At 41.8% G+C, this 14,060-nt stretch overlaps 1 protein-coding gene across 1 annotated transcript in view; it reads left to right on the top strand.

Moving 5' to 3' along the window:
- Nucleotides 1–466: 466 nt before the first annotated feature.
- lrp1bb (low density lipoprotein receptor-related protein 1Bb) overlaps nucleotides 467–14,060 on the top strand; it is a 237,367-nt gene continuing 223,773 nt past the window's right edge. Inside the window, exon 1 of the mRNA XM_056434519.1 lies at nucleotides 467–557. Coding sequence (XP_056290494.1) covers nucleotides 467–557 — 91 coding nt within the window. The remainder of the gene's footprint in view (nucleotides 558–14,060) is intronic.

Below are 14,060 nucleotides of genomic sequence, written 5' to 3'. Positions count from 1 at the left end.
CCTACATTCTCTGACTTTTCATCTTTTATAAAAGACCCCCCCCCCCCCACCCCTCATCCCCAGAACCACCTCAGACTGACACCCACTGCACGGTTAACCAATAGGCTATGATGAATTTCAGACGAGCTGCGCCACCTTGACGGCATTAAATCATTCAGAAAAGACAGGAAACGTACTCATTCCGTAGCCTCCTACCCTCCCACCCCGCCTGGTCCCTGAGTCTCTGGCTCTGATTCCCCTGCCGTCTCCGGTGCGTCGGTTCGCTGTTTGGAGCGGCAGTGTGCATGTGTGGCGGAGCGGAGGGAGCGCGGCTGCACTGTTCTGCGCACTAGTTCCGCTGGACATCACCGAAGAACGGCGCTCGACATCCCCGGGTGGTGGTGGAGGGGGCGACTGGACCCGGACCGGGAGCAAGAGCAGGACCGGGAGCATCACCGTGGCTCTTTATAGCCCGCTCTCCGAAAACATGTCCGAGTTTTTTATACTCGCCCTTCTAGCCCTATTCTCGGGATTATTTCCGTGCGCCGAGCCCTCGGCAGTGTCGGGCGAGGACAGAGGTAAGGAAGAATCGGGGCCGTCGGGGCTGCGCAGTCCGGTGAAACTTGGCACCGCGGGCCGTCTTAGAGCGGTCTCGTTTTGTTCCGGGCGCCAAATGGTGTGCGGCTGCTGGTTATAAAAACTGTTGTTCCACAGCCACAATTCATGAATGACAAAGAGTTGATCATCTACAATAGCCAGTTGTTCTTTTTCTAGTCTCGTGTTGGCTGACGCGCTGGAAGTCTGCATTGCCTATTGTCATCCAGTATGTTCAAACGTTGCGTTGCAATGCGTGTCATCCCGTGAGCCTCAAACAACGGCATCACCTGTTATTGTAAAATTATTGAACTTGCCCTGAGCGTTCAGCGGAGCTTTCGCCTTTCTGCATTTTCAGGAACATTGTTGAGGTTGAATATATCGGGACTGCGTGCGCGCAGCAGCGGCACATCCTCCGGGGCAGCAGGTGAACATCATCCCTGTGCCAAAGTGTGTTTCGTGCAGCTCTTGTCTCTACCGATCATCACGACATCGGATGGAGTTGATAGGAATAGTTCTGCACGCTCAACTCTGCATGTGCAGTGCCGTGTACCACAGTGATGTGAGAAACTCACCGACCGACTCTATTTAATCTGAATTATGTCACAATCTCATTGTGACAGATTGGCTGTCAGTCAAAATGACAGAAGCATGCTGAGTGCTGTCTCACACTGAGTACCACAATGGGCAGTCTTCCTCTCGGTGTCATGTGGGGTGCAAGGACTCACTTCACCGATTACTCTATTTTATTTCAAGCACATCTTCGGTTGAGGTAGTCTACATCTTCCACATTCGCAGGAAAGCTACGGCTTAAAAAGTACCATGAAGTTTTATAACCATGTGGATTCACAAAAGAGCAAATAATCACATACTTAATTCTGATGGAAATGGGATTTCTTGCTGAAATAGTTTTGTCTTTTCAAATTTGACACTGGCTTTACATTTCATTTTACCAAGTTGCCATTTGAGGTTAGACATGCTGAATTATGGGCACTCTTCATACTGTACTTACTGTATAGTGTCGGAATAGTAGCAGTCACATGAAGCAATTAAAAAATGCACAGTGAAACATAGCCATTGATTGCTGGCCTCGAGGCCTCAGTTCCTTCACTTCTTCTTTCTCCAGCATAGCAATAACTAAATATCCCCCCTACACAGCGTGGAAAATAGGGACTTTGAGTCTGCCCGGCAATCATTGTAGGCAAGAAAAACACTGTTTACCTGTCTCTGTGCAAACAAAAATGAAAAGCTGAATTTGTCTCCTGCTCTGGAGTGTGGGGTGGGAGGGAGAAAACACCCACCTGAATTTTAAAAAGATTTCTGGAGTTTGTGTTTGTCAGCACTGCAGCACTGAGCTTTATTAATCTATCTTGAATCAAAGTAAAGAAGTACGTGCCAATTGGATTGTCTCCTCCGGGCTGGAAGGAGGATATTTTGACTGAGAACAGTTAAACTGAGATATATCCAGACACACAGACGCAGATCTGAGAGTACGGTCGGGACCTGCATCTTTCATTCCTCTGTAAAACGATGCCGTCCTGCTCCTCTGCATTTGCATCGGGAATAAATGAAAGCTCTCGTAGCTGTGTCTAAATGGACACTAATGGTAATAGCGTTTCTTATTTCTTCCAACACCAAAGTTGGTTGTTAGCCTAATTAATCCCAAATTAATTAGCTTTGTGGTAGCGCCGTTGGTACATTGAATGCCAATGAGTGAGCCCATGGTTTTCTCTGTGTGAATTTGAAGCTTTTCCAGCACATACGTAGAATGGCAATGTTTCTTCGAGATTCCACCAAGGTGTCCCACTCCTAATCACTTGTGTCCATCTGACGTTGAACAGGCTGACCTGGCCAGGCTGGCATTATAGCACACTGCTGATATGATACAAAGACTTGAGAAGTTTAGATACAACAGACGGCTTCCTGTTTATTATACAGTATATATATATATGTATATATATGTATATATACATATGTATATATATATGTGTGTATATATATACATATATATATATTTACACATATATATATACATATATATATATACATATATATATATACACCCTTGATCTTACGTGACCTCGGTACCAGATAAACATCACCTAGCACAAACAGCTCAAGGTTGTTTGCAATGTATACCCCATCTAAAAGATGATAGTGTAGTGGAAGACACAGATTGGTGCATTCACTTATGCAGGGGAGGCCGCCTTTGGAAGCTAATTAAATGAGACAGTGAGATAGTATCAGAGAGGTGTACCGTGTACGTATACCTGTATGTGTGCAAAAGCCAGTACAAATTGCAGATAAATAGTCAGTACTTGTTTCGGATATTGTTTTCAAATTCGCATTCATGCAACATACAAGATATGGACGCAACATTTTAGGATCATAGCATATAAATCTAGCAGAGAGAATTATGTGATATCATCGAAGTGTAGATCTTAATGTGCTCTGTTGAGATCTGCCAGTAAAAACACTGATTTGTTCATTGTGTTACCTGGATGATCTTGAACATTATATAAATCTTTTGTCATATTATCTTATTTTAATGAGACTAACACAATATTTAGTTTTGTCTGACCCTCCGTAATTAAGACTTCACTTCTGAATGAATGGAGAAAATAAAACACATAATGTATTAGACTATTTTCAATGTAAGAAAAAGCTGAACATGTTAGATTGTTGGGTGGTCTCTGCTTTTAAAGGTAGTCGTGCCTTTCTGCGAGAAACAAGCCTCCCTCTTTGGCATGTTGATCGTGTCTTTGGTACAGCATTGTGTGGCTCTGTTGGAGCAGAAATGATGCTCTCCTGGTATTTGTTGTGTGTTTGTGGCTCTGACTTGCTGGCAGTTTAGCTCTTAAATACCTTGTTGGTGACCCCTTGTTGTAGTGACCCCCCATGTTGTGCGGTATATTACACAATGAGCTGGTGGAATGAATTTGATTCATCAACATCACCATCATCATCATCATCACCATCATCATCATCATCATCTCCAGACTGCAAACATTACGTTAACAAGCAAGATACTGTGAGACTTGTTATCCTTCAGCTCACTAAAGCCAGTGTCTGCGGTGTATTGGGTTTCCTTTGCAGAAAAGAATAAGTTGATCCCTTTTGGTCATTTTACAATAAACACTCTGTGGAGAAGAGGACACTTCAGTATGTGCTGCTTCATTTTTGACCATTCTTTTTAAAAGCCGTCTCTTGTGAGTCCTCAAACCTTATGGAAGTGCATCAGTGTCCCACTTAATGTCAGCCAGTTACTTGGAAAAAAGCCTCAGGCCGTCACTTTTATTTCCTTCTTCTATGTGGTGTGTACAAAGTTAAAATAATTCAGCGGATAAATGGAAGAACACAAAATCATAATTGATGGTTTTCTACACACTGGAATATTACTTAAACATATGTTGTATATGTCAGTGTGCCTTTTAATCCAATGTAAAATGGGCTTAAAAACTAACTACAACTAAAAGTGCACATACCGACAGTAACACAACTAACTAACACAAAAAGGATTTTGACAAATGTCCCTTATTATATACACCATGATAGTGTCACATATTTAATCTGAGTGGGGGTAACAATTGAACTATGCCTCAGTTAGAAGATGGAGTCTTGATTCGATAAGATCAACAGCTTATTGGTTTCATGCCTTGATAGCTGTCCTTTATGTTTTAAAATTCTTCTTTAAAACGGGAAGCTGCATTCACCTTCCAAAGCTGTGGAGACACATGCAATATATTTTAAGTATAGAAACACAACTGCACCGGAAATCTGAAAACCGTTGACACAGTGCTGTTTCATTTGCTGGGGGCTCCATTGGTCGCAGCCCACAAACTGTAGTTTTCTGTCAACGGAGCGTGAGTGTTTTTTACATATCCCTCAGGGGGAAAGCAAATGTTCCCTCACCTATGACTGACAGGACGATTGTTTTTCCATCATCTCCGAGTCCGGCCGCAGCAATTGTGTCTAAAAATGTGCAGCTGCAGGCCACCGGTAAGCTGTTGTCTTTGAAGGTAGGGTTTTGTTTCTTATCCCCTCAGTAGTCGGGGTTGGAGAGAAAAAAATACTGTGAGAATCACAGATTCTGCTTTTAACTCCAAAATCGAGGGACACATATCTATCGATTTTACCATTTTAGAATCAAACCATGACAGCTCTATTCAGTCTCTCCTGTTTGGAAGTTAAACTATGTTATTATTCCACTGAATCAGTGTAATCAAAGCCAGCGTGTTGGTGTTACAGCGAGGGGCACCATGCCACGATCCAGGGATTTAGGCATTAATAATCTCTGACATCTGCACAATGACGATCTATAACTCTGCTTCCTTGGTGCTGCTGAGTTAAATAAATGTTCAGTCTACTTAATGTCACCATTGTATCCGTACGCATTTAATAGATGGCTTGGAAGCAGGAAATTGGTGACTAAATTGCAGTTGGACGTGATAGATTGCAATGAAATGGAGATTATGTAAATCACTTCTCTTTGGCAACACAAAACCATGAATGCATACTGTTCTTGATGATCCTGAGGCCTTCCTGTGAAATTTAGCCTCCAATGACTTGGTGTTGTATGAGGATCAGGATATCATCTTTATAAGAAAGCTGCTGGACAGTGACTAACGGTTAACCTTCAAAGGTTGGACTGATTTCTGTTTTCATAGCCGTTTCATGTCTTTTTCTGGAAAATATTAACACAAAATAAGCCCGCCCACTGCGAGGTCTCCTTTGGAGCTCAATTTTCTGTCCGCATTATGTTCTGAAAGTGTACAGCTCAGCAATAGGTGATCCTCAGGACGGAAGGTGGCTCGCACTCACCCGGTAAAATTGTAGTGGGCCCCGGCTGGTGTTGTTGTTGGCATTCATATCCCGTTTTCTGTAGTTCAAGGGCTTCTTGTTGACTATTGATCTCCGACTTTCTTTTGTTCCAGACGAGTCGTCTTAGCAGCCTGTCAGCCGGTAGCTTGTTGCGAAGGTCAGCAGTAGTTTGTACACAAAGCACTTTCATAAAACCTCATTGTTTAGTTTCATTGCCCAAAGAAGTACTTCAAACATCATGCGAGCCATCATGGTGACCTGAGGTTTCTGTGAGCAAAGTGCTGAGACAGCATTTCTGTAAGAACGTATTCAGTCTTCTACAACCTATGAGAAGACATTAGGACAGCTGACACACCTATGTGGTGATGTCAGCTAAGTGTTGCTGTCCCTGAGCTCTTCCATACATCTTAGGGCAGAGGTAAAGTATGGCCTCGAGCTCCAAGAGGCAGCTGTGACCGGCCCCCACTCGTTTCATTACGCTATGCAGTGTGCCGGGCGAACTCTCGCTATCGAACGAAGCCATTTTGATCGTGTCACCTTTTTTATATCACCTTTCACAGTTCTAATTGGTTACAATTGAATCCGTAATGGGTTGGCTCGGGTTGTGAAAGCCATTGGCTGTAAATTGACTTGTGGCATTGATTACCAATAGCAGGAGGAGTTACATTTTTGACCCACATGATAGATTTGTTTGGATCTTCTGGGCAGACCTAATTATGTGGGTGGCATGGGGTTTCGTATTAGATTTTTACGAAATGTTACAAAATTTAAAATGATAAAGTAATGAATCAACAAGTCTTTTCTTCATAGCAACCCCATATTTCAGGAGCCAGGCTCAGCTGTGTACTGAAATGACTGCTTGATAAAAAAAAGTGTAGATAGATTATTAATTGAGGAAAGCATAACTGTTTTATACTAAATATGCTAATGCAATTGGGGCTCATAAGGACGGTGGCGAGATAAACCGCTCCGTTCACAAGCCGAGATGAGTATGAGATTATTAGTGGGTGATGGGTAAAATATAATACATCATAACATTCAATGTAAGGGTGATGTAATGGTGAATATGAGAAAGATAAAGAAACAACCTATGCACAAGCAAGACCATCTGCTGAAACACAAATTCAAACGATGAAACGACGTCTTTCACTGCATCATTTCTATGTCACAGAGGTGAGTTTCACCATGGACTGCCTGGCAAGTAAAGGTACAGTTAGTTAGTATGCACCTAGATGTGAAAAGTAAGGCATATTCTTGGGAGTGGGGTGAACGGGTGAAGTGCTCGGTGGATGGAGGCAGTACCCCGAAGAGATGGCCAGTGCATAATGTTGTGTGCTCTGCATGCATCAGCGTCCAAAGCGGCAGCAGTGGATCCTTGTGGATTGCACTTTGGCTCCCACCTTGTTCCTCCATTCTGTCTGAAGTGGCCTTGAGGAACTGAAACTGTAGCCTTTGATTTGTTTATTTAGCTTTTGACCAGTTGGCTCTTCAAAAGTTCACCCCAATACTTTGATAACAGGAGCTTTTTCTCGCAGAGTTTGTGTGGCCATGGGAAGAAGTTGTGTAGAGCACTGTTCAAATATATATATATATATATGTATTTATACATATATATATATATATAGAGCGAGGGAGCAGGAGCATTAAACTCACATTTAACTGGCTCTTCCGCCTATCCTTGCAAAAAGGACAGAGCTCCTTTGATTGATAAGCAGACCGGTTGGCATGCAGTTGGCTGACATAAGTCATTTAGTTGGTGTTGCGTTTCCATTGTTCTGTACTTTATTGAAGTCACCAGACAGAAAAGCATGACACAGAACGTGTTATATTAGTGTTCAAGTGAACTCGATGAAACATACTGTTGATTAAATAAGAGTTTAGGGGCTCTCCTTTTCCTAGAAGTACCCATCTCTCGCAGGAGCATGTCACCGTGCTTGCAGAGTTTGTTCGCTGTTGTTTGAAGAAGCTGTTATACTTCTTGGCACACTGGCATCCACATATTACATTGGCAATATGGAGATCCCCTGGTTAATGTATGAGGTTGTATGCACTGAGCCCATGGCCCAGCCCCAAAAACAAGCCTCCCGCTGATTAATACTTTAAGATTTGATTCATTGCTTGTGCAGGGAGAACATTTCCTTCGAGTGTCCACACAAGACACAGCAGAATTTAATTCAGGTGAACAGTCTGTAGATGGATGCTCTGCTGTGTCGCAGGCCTACTTTGTGATTAAAGTTTCTGCGGAAAAAAAGGGTTTAATAAAATGCTAAATACTGGGACACACCTGACATTGTCGGCTGACCAGATCCACAAAAGGCAACTGCTCGGACAAACTGGCTAGCGCAGGCAGACCATGACCTATCTGCAGGTCAGAAGTGCTGGTGTCGAGCCCCGAGTGGCAACAGTGGTGGCCAGAGGAGCAGAGTGAGGGCTGCTGAAGCCTGGCTGGGGACTCTCTCTCCCAGCTGCCACCTGGCACAGACCGAAGGCTCAGAGCTCCATCATGCAGACTTGGCCCAGAAAACCAGAACAGGGGAGGGATTCATCCATCCCCCAACACGCCTCGTTCTGCAGACAAACCTCAGGCCCGTTAGTGATGCGACGCTGTGTCCTTCTTAAAAGAAAAATTGGCACACTGGGCAATTAAGACATTTTGAGACATTGAGGTGTTTCATTTTAATGTCCTAATTGTACTAATCTATAATTTTCCTGTGTGGATTCAGACATAAATAAATACTTACCCGGTAACCATTAAACTACAGAATGGAAGATATTTTCTTTTGTGCCTGATTTGTTTTGGTGGCTCACAAGCCATTGCCTTTTAAAGACCTGTAAAATAGTTCTGCTATTAACCAGGAGACAAATAAAGAGAATGTAATGAAGATGCAGGGCGGTGGATGGTGTGCAGTATTTACAAGAGGCATAGATCATTAAAGGTTTCTTGGTCAGACCTTCTCTTACACAAACATTATATCGATTATTATTATTATTTTTATTATGAAGAGTAGACCATGGACACACACACAAACCAGGTTTTTCTAAACTGGACTGTGTGTGTGTGCCCTGTGTGTGTCATGCCTGGCTTCCCTGGCAAAGCTCACTGTAGCCCGGTCCAGCTAGATGGAGGATATAAAGTGAAATCCTTGGCATCATTTTCACGCCTGTGTGCAAAGCAACGAGTGTCTACATCAAATGTGCAGCCAGTTTATTGTCAACTGCTCTGGGCTGCTCTAAGAATATCTTCTCGTCGGATTTTTTCAATTTTCAAGTTGGAAGAGCCAGCAAAAGTCCATGTCCAAGTCTGACAGTGCTTTAAAAGATTTGTTTTGGTCCTAAAATATTTGTGAGATTGCCACTGTGGATAAATAATTGAATGCACTTACATGGCATAGTGCATGAATTGGAAATCAAAGATGAAACCGCACTGCTGCCCCTACTTACACCTGCATGCGGCAGACACACAATTCTCTCTCAACAGCTGTGATACTTTGGGCCCACGAGGATTGAATTCAGTCTTGTGGCGGCACTATCACATAGTTACTTTGTTTTAAAATTAGATTGCCAAATACATCATCATATGTCATCAATCTGATTCAGAATTGTTCCCTAACATGCTTCCGAGCTGCTATTGATCCCCCTCCCCCCGCGCCCCTTCACCCCCTTTCGCTCTGCGTTGGAGTCCTATTAACTGCGTTCCCATCAATCACAGTTCACCCATGTTTGTTTGTAGTCTTTGATACGATTAGAGCAGTGCTCCAGGACTCATGCTACGTGGTTTTCTCCTGTTCCATTTCTCGTGTCGGCTGATTTGAGATGCGTGCAGTCGCTCCCCTCTCGCTTCAGTGATTTGCCTCACTGCTCTGTAGCAGAGACCACAGATTAAGCACTTGGTCTGCTGTCACAGGTATCTCCCACTGCTCTTTGCCTGACAAGGGCCACTTGTTCCCGAAACAGCCCTGTTCTAAGAAAAAAACATCAGAGGAATATTTAAACTTAGTGAGATTGCATATCCCCCCCCCCCGCCTACACTGCAAGCCCAGTACCGGCAATGAAGTCCATACAATGCCAGCCTGTGAAGAAATAAAAACGCTAGTTGCCAGTGTACTCTGTTCAACCAAAACCACCTCAGTGTGAGTTAAATTCCGATATGGAAATGAATGCACATGAGCAAATATTTATTATGATTATTCCTCATTTGCATATTTAAACATGACATTTCAGAAAACTTGGAGCAAAAAAAAATGATTTCCTTAGGGTGTCTTCCCTTGAAGACATCATGCCAGACCTCATTCACTCCTATCGAATGCCAAATGAACACTTTTCTATGAGACTTCCTAATTCTTATTAATTCTGTGATAGTTAAAGCATTATAGCGTTTGTTTCCAGATATTAAACTAAAACGGAGCTTTAGAACCTCTGAATAGCTCTAAAAATGCTTGTCAATATATAATGCTCATCCCAGCTGTATTTAGCAAGTTATGAATCAATTAATGTTTAAGTTACTATTTCATAAATGTCTTTTATGAATTAAAAATAGATCTATTTTTTTATTTACTCAATTGTTATTTACGACTGGATTCCTCATAATGTGACGTCTAAAGAATAACAGATTATACCAGCATGCACGAAGCAAAAGGCAGAGAAGCATATGGAGATATCGCGGTCTGTCACAGCCTAACACACACTCTCATTCGCACCCTCATTCACACTATCATTCACACTTAGGGGCACTTTTGGGTCTCCACTTCTCCAGATTTGCATGTATTGGGCCTTGGCAGGAAACCTGAACCACTTGGAAATATGAAAAGCATTCAAACTTCACACAAAAGAGACCAGGGACTTTTTCTTCTTCTGCGAGATGACTCTTAGCCGCAAAGCCAAATTGGGAAAATATGTATGAAATATTTAGAGTGCCTTGACCTGAGTGAAGTTAAATTCAAATAGAAAAGCTTCATCCAAAAGATTCAAAATCTGTGTGACTGTGAAGGTCTGCAACCATCTGTGTCTGTTATTGAGTGGGGGCGTATGTGTGTGGAGTCCTTATGTTTCAGGTGTGCAGCAGTAATTAGGTGTAATTTAAACTTCATGCAGTAGAAGGTGGCCAATCAATGGTAGAAAATGATCAAGTAAAGGTCAATCCAGGATAGGGTGGGTTCAACTATTGGAAACACATTAGTTCACAGTCATGAGAAATGGCTCAACATGTTGATGTAATACCCGAGGTGTTGACAAAATTGAATAAAGTCCTGCTTGGTTATAGAAAGGAGTTTTATTTATTTGTTGGGGACACATGACCCCTGTTGTTTCGTTAAATGCAGTCACAGTTAAGCATAAAAATGTATGTAAATTAAATAATTTGTAATTTATTTTAAAGCTGGAGAACAAACCGGACCTAACAATATTTGCATATTTTATCGAGCATTTTCAGAGGAAGTGATAGGTATCCCCATTGCAATTATCACCATAATGTGTGACGGCCTCTTTGGCAAGAAACAAAATCCCACAGCAACCATTATGCCGAGTGTTTCTCTTTTCCAACTAAACACTTCTTTTATTTCAGCAATAACACGTGCGTTTAGTGACCGAACACAATTTAAACTCTGACATGTTTTATGTAATCAAGTCGCGTGCTGACCAGTTTGTGCACTTTTGAGGTTAATACTGTGTGACCGGTTGTCTGACATTATTGTCTCATCATACTTACACAGCACAGGCTTCTGTTATTGTTTTAATATGCTTTCTCTTTATGAGTGTCTGTTTTTTCCCCCTCTCTCTCTCTCCCTCTCTCATGTTCTGCTCCTCTTTTCTTCCCTATTCAAGGATTTAATAGCCTTCAGTGGATACAAATCAAAGGCATAATTCTAGGAAAAAGCCCATTTTACAGTTTGGTGGGGCCAGCTGAACAGACGGCAGCACAGACAGCACTAGTAACAGTGTTTTAGGGTCGGAAGAAAAATGACGAAAAAGTCACTATAGGAAATGTTTAATCGCTGTCGAGTGAAGAAAGCGCCACACCGCTCCACGCTCTCGTGACATTCACCTTGATGTGCATAATGCTTGCGCACCTGTTCGAGGCAACAGATTGCTCAAGGGTTGTGTGGTGACATCGGTGTTATTGCAGTGTGTGGGTCTTGATTCATGATTGTTTGTTGGCAACAGAGTGAAATGCCCCACATTCATGTACAAACGGCAGTTACTGTGCAGTTCTTCCTTTTGAAAAGTAAAAAGTTTGATGTTTGATGAATTGTTGTCAGTTCTGAGTGCTCAAGCCCTTGAAGCCAGAGACTGTGTTGTGTACGTCCCAGCAGAGACATAGCTTCAGTTCTGATCATTACAGAACCACTTTATCCAGGAAATGCTAATAGAGGAAATAGCAAACACTTTACCATAAAGAAAACTGAGAAGCATCGAAATTAGCCAAGGTTTTCAAAATTGCGTCACTTTCTTGGTGGCTTGTGGCTTTTTAAAATTAATTGTATTTATTGTCAAATCAAAGTAAACTGCTTTCCAGAGTTGAGAACATAGAAAAAGAGCTTATAAAATAATGTATCTAATCAAAAAGCAATTTCAGACCTAAGATAAATATCCTGTCATTTCACCATCAAAGGTTCAAGTCTAGGTTTTCTTAGTTTGTGTGTTAGGATTAGCTTGAACATGGAAAGACATATGACAAACCTTGAGCCCCAGAAACCTGACATCTGTGAGATCTGCACAGAGCTGTGGCGGGTGGGCGGGCCTTGTGCAAACTTTATGTGAGAGCCTTGATGTCTGAAGTGCACGCTCACGAACCACACGCTGAAACACACAGTCAGCTAATGTCGAAGTTGAAGGGCACACTTTTTACCAGGTTTGAAGCAAAATTTAGACATGAATAAAACATTAAATCACAGAAATAATGTTCAACATACGTTACATAAAGGCTACAGCTGAGATGGCAATCACACATCTTTCATGCCCCGAGCGGCCTCCACAACATGCATTATGCACAACTAAAACAGAACTGTGCAAAACTAAAGTAAGCATCATGCATGCTTAAAGTGTTATGCTGAGAATATAGCCTCTCGGACCGTTTATTAAATGACTCTACAAAAGACTAGCATATGTTCAATGATTATGATTTTGTATATTTATGATACAGTATTTACTGTAGATTATTTGACAGATTCATGGTGATGATAATAATGATGTGCAATTTCGTGATTGTTTTCTCTCTTAATCGATGGATGGATTTATCTATAAAATATCAGAAAATATAGAAAAAGGCCTATTATAATTTCCCAGAGCCCACAGTGTTTTAACAGTCCAAAACTCAATGATTCAGATTCCAATCAGAGAAAACAGAGAAAAGCAAAACATCCTCTTATTTGACAAGCTGTGACGAGATGGTTGGCATTTTGGCTTTGGGAAAATGATTGATCACAATCAGTTTCCTGAAGATGAATTGACTACTAGGCTAATTGTTTATAAAAGTGTATCCTTCTCATCAATACCTCAGCTTAAAAGAAGATATAAATCACAAACACCCCGCATTTACATTGTGACTTTAGTTCAGAGCCATGAATTTAAAAAGCCTCGCCTCGTGATGAAGTTGACTAATGTGACAGTGTTGATTTAGTGATGATTGTTCTTAAAGGGCCTTATCACGCGGCTCATGAGTTTGGCTCGATCAAACGTAAAGCAATTGCATTTTGTCCCGTTATTAACCTCTGAGGTCGTACAACAATCAAGAAGGATCTGTCATACGCGCATTAATGTCTTGAGACATTGTAATTGGCTATGTGACTCCTCTAATCTCATACGCAGAGGTAGAAATTACCTGACAAGTAGTGTATGACTGAGCGACCTCTCCGCAGATACGGCTCACCAACGTGGCAACTGTGTTGACAAGTAGGTCGTCTTGTCAGGAGTGTCTTTTCTGTGAAGCTCCTTTCAAAGCGACGACAGTACGTTACACAAAAAAGGCCCAAAATAAACAGACTTGCAAGAAGAGTGTATTCAAGGGTTGTGTTCATCAGTTGTGGCAAGCATGACATGACAGTTCTCATTTTTAGATACTCTCCTTTCTGACCTCAGTCTTGTTCATCTAACCAACATTTTCATGTCTGACTCAAATTTACCTCAGTGCTCTGATTCATTGTTCATAACGGCCGGTCACGACAAGGCACATCAGCTCCTTGAAGTCGTGGGTGTAGTAGCTTCATAAAGGAAGTCTGGAGATATTTCCAGGCAGCCTGTGCTTGCATCTGTTTTTTTTATTTCTATATATATACTTTTTTTTCTCAATTTCTCCGCCATCACTCTAAGCTCCCTGACAAAGTTATCAGAGGTCAGGCTCCAGCATCTGTCTGCCCAAGACACAGTCCCCACATAGGACATGTTGATTATCTCCGTTGTTACAGTATCCCTAAGGAGGTCTCAGGGGGATGTCTTTGCCAGAATTGAACTTGACAGCATCTAAATAGAGATTTGAAATTGCTAATTATGGTGTCATAAATTAAATATAGTGAATCACTATGGGCAGCGATATGAACCCTATTAAATGGATCATGCATCACTCCGATGTGGAAGAACAACATTAAAGGTACAGTTTCATATTTAAGGAAATGTACTTTTTTGCTTTCTTGTCAAGAGTTTGATGAGAAGGTCAAAAATGTTCCAGTAAATAT

The sequence above is a fragment of the Pseudoliparis swirei genome, chromosome 2 (assembly GCF_029220125.1).
Source record: "Pseudoliparis swirei isolate HS2019 ecotype Mariana Trench chromosome 2, NWPU_hadal_v1, whole genome shotgun sequence".
Taxonomy (NCBI): Eukaryota; Metazoa; Chordata; class Actinopteri; order Perciformes; family Liparidae; genus Pseudoliparis; species Pseudoliparis swirei.
This window is presented reverse-complemented; position numbering and strand designations above follow the sequence as displayed.